This window comes from Micromesistius poutassou (genome assembly GCF_964030765.1).
Source record: "Micromesistius poutassou genome assembly, contig: SCAFFOLD_5422, whole genome shotgun sequence".
In the NCBI taxonomy this organism is placed as follows: domain Eukaryota; kingdom Metazoa; phylum Chordata; class Actinopteri; order Gadiformes; family Gadidae; genus Micromesistius; species Micromesistius poutassou.
The window spans coordinates 8,883-16,216 of record NW_028177916.1 but is presented as its reverse complement, the minus strand read 5'-3'; the positions used below and the strand labels follow the sequence as shown (position 1 = coordinate 16,216).

General features: G+C 48.3%; 1 protein-coding gene across 1 annotated transcript; it reads right to left on the bottom strand.

The window, feature by feature from the left end:
• Positions 1 to 3,224: 3,224 nt before the first annotated feature.
• LOC311374941 (zinc finger CCHC domain-containing protein 7-like) lies at positions 3,225 to 5,230 on the bottom strand (the record flags this gene model as incomplete). The annotated part of the gene is made up of 3 exons (XM_084490669.1): positions 5,180 to 5,230; positions 3,700 to 4,212; positions 3,225 to 3,423 (listed from the first exon to the last, which is right to left on the bottom strand). Coding segments are annotated over exons 2-3 (643 nt in total), but the record flags the coding sequence as incomplete, so codon positions are not given.
• Positions 5,231 to 7,334: the final 2,104 nt, after the last annotated feature.

The window sequence follows — 7,334 nt, the reverse complement described above, 5'->3', positions numbered from 1 at the left end:
TCCAGGGCCCCACTTCTGTATCGCCTGCACCCGCCCCCCACCCACACCTAGCATCGTGCCCCCACATACCAGTGTAATCTCATTTCACCCATTCCAATGTCCTACACACAAACACACACACACACACACACACACACACACACACACACTTCCAGCATCGTCAATTCTGACAATCTAGTCGTTGTTATCGGATACATTTCAAAATGAATAACATGAGGAAAGCCTTTGGAATGGCGGCGGGCCTCCCTCCACTGTGTTGTGAGCGGCTGCTGGGGTGAGACCCCCCCCCCGGCACCAGGTCCTGGGTCCAGAACCTAGACCCAGGGTGACGCTGCTGGACCCCGCCGGCACCAGCAGGGACCCCAGAGTGACGGTCGTGGACGCGTGAACCCAAATGAAAGTAACCCACTGCCAATCGGCAGTACGTCTCGCCACGCGGTGACGCATCAGCGTACGAGCCCCTTTAAAAGAGGACCGGTCTGCTAGACGGTTATAAAAAAAGACTGTGCCGGGAACGGATGGCGCAGGAGAGGTTACGTGGAGGAGGAAAAGGAAAAGAGAGTAGATAGAGGAGAAGGAAGTGGGCTTACCTTGTTCCTGTGCGAAAGAGGGATAACCTCTACCATGTACACACGCACACACACAGACCACGACGTACGGCTCTCTAAGCCACACGTCTCTCTGCCAGAGCCACACACACACACACACACACACACACACACACACACACACACACACACACACACACACACACACACACACACACACACACACACACACACACACACACACACACACACACACACACACACTGATGTGATCGGCCACCTCGATAGCGAGACAAGCCTGGCTCTCTAAGCTCTGAAACTAAGTTTGGTGTGCACTGACCAGGACGAGGGGGACAAAAAACGTGAAGGAGAGAATTAGGAGGAGGGGTGTGAGGACTGAATGAGGTTTAACCATTACGAGTTCAGCCGAGCTCCAGTGCTCCCTGCCTACGACAACTAACAAACTCACGGAGCAGGAATACACACGGCTCTCTGGGTGGGGAGCCGCCCGGCTGGTGTCGGGGATGGTCGCTCTCCCACTTTTCTCTCTCTCTCTCTCTCTCTCACACCCTCACCCGCCACTCCCCTGCTCTCCAACAGCCGCCAGGCTACAGATATTCACTGTGGTTTTGTTCCTCTCTGTGTGTGTGTGTGTGTGTGTGTGTGTGTGTGTGTGTGTGTGTGTGTGTGTGTGTGTGTGTGTGTGTGTGTGTGTGTGTACACTCTTGGCTAAAAGCTTATCTGAGGGGGGTGAGAAAGGATTAGATTATAAAAGTGTAAGAATTAGTGTGAACAAGTGACACAAACCAAAGGAGGAAGAAAAGGAAATGGAAAAAAAAAGAAAGACTGAAAGGATTGAAAGAGGAGTGGGACCGGAATCAATTTCCCTTGGAGGGGGGGGGGGGGGGGGAAGAGAGAGAGAGAGAGAGAGAGAGAGAGAGAGAGAGAGAGAGAGAGAGAGAGAGAGAGAGAGAGAGAGAGAGAGAGAGAGAGATTCACAAAGTGTAGTGAATGTGATTTGATGGTGATGCCGAAATGCAGTTTAAGGCATAAAAATACCATTAGTCACTGTAAACCTGTTATTAAACCTGCTGCCTGTGTGTGTTTGTGCGTGTGTTTGTTTGTGATCACACGCACACACACACACACACACACACACACACACACACACACACACAAGGTTCCCAATGTGCTGGAGTGCACAGTACATGCGCATATTCATTTATAAATCCCTCAAATAAAATTGGTTTATAAAGCTCAGGGAAATTTTCTAGAAACGTCGGCACACCGCTTCTCCCAGAACTCCAGCGACTGAGAGTAGTGTGCGTGCGCCAGTGTGTGTGTCTGCGGTTGTGTGCGTAGGGGGTGGGCACTCTAGAAAGTCAAAGGCAGTTCCTCCCAAATTTCCTTTCCTTTATATTCCCCTTTTTTTTCTTCTTCTCCACATCCATACAATAAGCGCCGCTTCCTCCGCTGAAAGCCCCCACTCGCCAGCCCGCCCCCCCCCCCCCATCCCACCCCCCCCCCCCCCCCCAGAGTCGCCCGGCCGCACCACACTCTCTGACCCCCCGTGTGCAGACATGAGGTCAGGCTCCAGAGATCACACGGAGAGGCCAGACAAGAAAGTCGAGGAGAAAGACGGAAGAGGGAGAAGAAAGAAAGATCCAACCCCTATACCGCCTGCAAACCCCCACCCCTCCCCAAAAAAAAAAAAAAAACCTTGAGCCGCTGCCCCCGCTCCCAAACCCCTACCCACCCCCACCCACCCCCCCCACCCCCCGGCCTCCACCCCAGGAACGAGTGGAGGAGGCAGTGAGCAGAAGCGCTCTTGCAGAAACGTCAGCCCAGGGAAATTCAAATGAGAAATAAGGAGCGAGAGGCAGAGCGAGAGAGAGGGAGAGGGAGAGAGAAAGAGAGCACAATAGTGAGAAATTGGGATAAAAGAAAGAGTGATGGGGTGCTGGGTGGAGCTGGTGGTGGGGGGGGGGGCAGGGGGGCGGTGGGAAGGGCAAAACCTGGAAAGAGGTTGCTGAGGCTGCAGGATAAGGTAATATGTAGATCTGGAGAGATTTGCAGCAGACACTTTTATTCATTTTCTGATTACTCCATCCCTTTACCTCCCCCCCCCCCCCCCCTCCCCCCGCCGTCCGCCCCTCCCTCCTCCAAAGCCCCGGCACGCTGTTGTCTTTCCGTCTGTTTGTTTTAGGCATTAGCGCTACTGTGTCTGTGTGTATGTACAGAGGCATGCTGATTAGAATCCAATATTTTATAAAAACATACAAATATACACATTCCCCCACACACACACACACACACACACACCCGGGAGATGAGTACAACCGAGGGGGGTGGGAGGGAGGGATTGTAACAGCTACAAATCTGTAAACATGGCCACACATGCGCTGCATTAAACAGAAACATACACGCACATTCATTCTTTTTTCACTCCGCCTTAACAGACTGTTCTGGGTGTTCTCACTGAGTTGGAGCCTAGACCAACCACCTTATGGCCCTCCGTCATCATAGTACGCATTGTAATTCTCTGAAAACTAAACAACATGAAGACACACACACACACACACACACACACACACACACACACACACACACACACACACACACACACACACACACACACACACACACACACACACACACACACACACACACACACACCTGTGCTGTTGCTTGACTGTCCCTCCAGGTTGAGCGAGATGCTCTGGTCTGCGACGTCCTTCCCTTGGCCGAGGATCATCCAGGTCTCCAGGACGTCCGAGTTATCGTCAGACTCCGATTCAGACTCTTCCGATTCGGATTCAGAGGTCACGAGCACAATAGAGTCCAGACTGGGACTCCTGGTCCGCTTTGCTCTCGTCTAGGGAAGTCAAACAACAACCACACCGTTATTTTATTCGAATTCCGACCGTTTAGGGAACTTTATGGATATGTTGTCTTGCATGGACGACATATCGGTGTATCCTTATGCCAGGTGAGATTGAGTATGACAAAGCTCTGCCCTTTTGACCCTTCTTTCAATACTGAACGGTAGCAGCAATATGGATGACGGCAGTGTTGTTCAAGGAAATAGGGACCTAGATCCGGCATCTTATGGCAACAATGAGGCAGAAGGATATCATAACAAAGACTGTACCTGTTGGGCCGGGGTGGAAGACTGCAGAACTCTCTTCGAACGCTGACCCTTGAGGGTACAGACTCCTTCATTATCGTCTTCAGAGTGTATAATATCTGTACCAGAGTCGATGACAATTACTTCCTCCAGTTTTGCTGAAGACCTTAAAGACTTGGCATTCGTCTTCCCCTTCTTGAGGTTATCCAACTTCAACAACGCTCGGTTCAGCGCCTGGCGTTCCTGCAGTCCATCCTTGCCATGTTCAGGGTCTGCACTGACACTCTTTGCCCTCTCCTCCTCATCCTGTTGGTCTTCCCCGTTCACCAGTGTGGTCTCAGAAGCGTAGTGGAGCTGGCTATAGAGGTGGAACTCCACCTCACTGTTGACCTCTGACCCGTCCGAATCCCCCTCCTCCCCATAAAGGTCATCCTCCAACTCCTCTCTGTCCTGGTAGTTACAGTACATCCTCTAAAGCACACACACGACACAGGCATATACCGGCAGAACCGGAACCTCGGGTGGCTGAGAATCTCCCTGTGGAGAGAAAAGAAAAGAAAACATAAAAGCGTTGTCAAATTAACATTATGATTCAGTTATTTCGATTTTACAAATGAGGCAACCAAGACTATAAGGCTCAAGACTGAGAACAACTGTGGGTTCCTACTTCCCATGGACATAGTACACTCAGTCAACCCTTTATTATGTCCCTCACACTCACTATAGGTTTTTTTTTTTTTTTGCAGCTTTAAGATGTGAGTACATACAGGGACATAGAAGGGACCCCCGGCCCATTGCCCTGGTCAGTCCTGCGTGTCTGTGCCATGATGATTTGAGATGATTGGCTCCTAGACTACAGACACCCGTTGAAACGCTACGCTAGGTGGTCACAAGCTGCCCACAGGGGAATTAGGACGGGTGGGGACTTGCTCGTCAAAGGGTTCCAGAAAGACCATTTGTGAAAGTCAAGCACAGCGAATAGGCACATGCAGATGGTGCCGGGGCTTTGTTATGTCATTTAGGGGTGATCAGCTACCCTCCTTGAAACAGTCAACGCTCACACGTTGTAAAAGCCCAGTCACACAATGGTTGCAACCTCGCAGTGGTTTCCTTTAGGGTGCTTTCCGTTCAATGTCCATATTTGAGGAATTCGTTTGCCTAAAGCTAGCTGAACGCTAACTGCCAAAGGGATATACGTACTGTCCAGAAATCCAATTTAGCACAGATACATTAGCAGGTCAGAGAGAGGTTCAAAAGTAAACCATGGACAGTCAATGTCAATTTAAAAACTATTTCAGACAGTCCAATGCCAACATGTGTTCTCCATACAGCTCCATAGGCTCATAGACACGTGGGTCTACGAGCATAACAGCCGGTAGGATGTAAACACAAACGGGCGTTGCTTCTGAATGCGAATCAAAGAAACAAACGAATTGGGAATATCAGAATGCTGTAATTGATATACCGCGTGTATTATGATAGATGGCAACATGCCTTAACTAACCTTAGGGTGACTGTAATGTAGGATTTCAGAGTTCCTAGACAGCTCTGGGGGTTACGAAGCCAGAAAACAGTTACTTCCGGGTTTACCACAGAGTAATAGGTTGGCCGATCAGAACGTTTCACCCTTTCGGGAGTGCGCCGGTCGTGGTCTATGAAATCAAACACATATGCCCATTGATGGACACAGGAATTTTACACAATTATGCTTCCAATGTTAAATTTTGATGTAGTGAATTATAAAGATTATTCGCATTTTGCTTAGTAATATATAAGGATAAAGAATACCAATGGTAAAATATAGATAGCCCAATAAAGTCAACTGATTTCAACTAGGCCTATTTTACCATGTCCCTGCGCAAATGTCCTTTTCTGCTAGTAAGACTATTAATAGCCAATTATTAACTAAGAGGCTATATTTAAACAACATGATAAATACAAGAATGCATAAGAATGCATGAGCATAATTCTTCAATAATTCATTGTCAGACTGATGATAACCTAGTAGTTAAAACCTTTTTTCTTGTATGAAGCTTTGAAAGCTCAAAGAATGCAAAGGTAGAGTCTGACTTTGTGTGTTTTGTATGTATCTATCTAAAGTAGACCTTCATGCCCAGGCCATTATTGTTGATGTGAATATAAATCTAAATGTAAATGTAATTCAACAGACTAGGCTATCGCCATCACTCATATTTATTACATGTAGGCCGGGGAACCATTAGGATACTCTGGCCGCTACGCAGCCTTTCAAACAGAAACATCCATCTTGTTTCCTCTTTGTAGGAATAATTGCAAACTCTGTATGTTTGAGCAAAGGGTTCCGCCCTACGAAGAATAGTGAGGGAATGATGTGATGATAGGGGTTCAGAGTTTGAATGCCATCTGATCCCAGGAGTTTCTCCATGCGTGTCAGACACAGTAAAGGCCATCACAGAGTTGAATTGTCTCCTTCCAAAGGTTAGGCCGCACCACCCATGGCATCGGTGTCACCCATCTATACCGACATATACAATGCACGCGCACATCACACATGACACACACACTCACACACACACACACACACACACACACACACATGCACAGACTCACAAACCGTATATCCTTCTCCACACATCACCCTGCATCTGCTTTGGTTTGGACAGTGCATATGGGGGCCACACTCCTTCCCTCTCCCCATATTTATCTCAATTGGATGCAGGTTTGGAATGCCTCACTGCCTCGGTGAAATTGTGATGCGGCTGCCTGATTCCGGGGCCTCTACATTTGTCGTTATTTTTCCGTTATTATTTTAAAGCGGAATATAGAGATAGGGGATGCGCAGGTAGGGAGGGGGTGTACGGACTGAATGAAGGCATCCTGTTCAGGGGGTGCATTTCAGAGCGTCCAGATCAGTGGCGTGTTGCAGATAGGCCGTCTGGGGCCAAGGGCCCGGGATCTGTCCACTTCCAATCACACATTCCAAAGCAACGGTTCTGCCTGAGGAAGGGCCTTTATTGAGGAGAGAAGGCGCTAAAAGAAGCATGTCATTGTTCTCTCTGGTTGTTATTAGTGTGTTCCTTGTGGCTCACCCGCGCGTTCTGGAAATCAGAAGCTGTACGCTTCTGCCACTGATGGAGGTTTGGACAGGATTATCAACACGGAAATTGTGGCATATTGGCAATGTATTTTAAGTGATGGCCATATGTGTACTATTTGCAATCTCATCTGCTTTGAAATTCCTGCATTTCCTGTTTAAGACGGTCCCAGTTGGGATGTAAGAGCTCTATGTGAGGTGAAGTATGTTCATCAGCCCCCATCGAAGGTAGATGCCTGGACCACAGTTATGCTTTAGTGTGGTGCACACTAACTGAGCACGATGTGAAGGGGGTATAATAATGAAGCCACTCAAAGGATTAACACTTGGACAGTAAATTAATTGTGAATGCAATTTCATACAAGGGAATGGATATTTTATGGTGTGGGTACTGTATCGCCTTTTAAGTGTACTCAAACACACATTACTTTACATTTTGGTGGCCTCATTTGCATGTTGACATGCTCCAATTACTTGTTTATGTTTCCTTGTAACCGTATTCATCTGAAGCCCTGCAACGCCACTGCTACAGCCCGGTCTACAGAGACGTGCTGTCGTAAGGACCTCGCCCTGGATGAACACATTT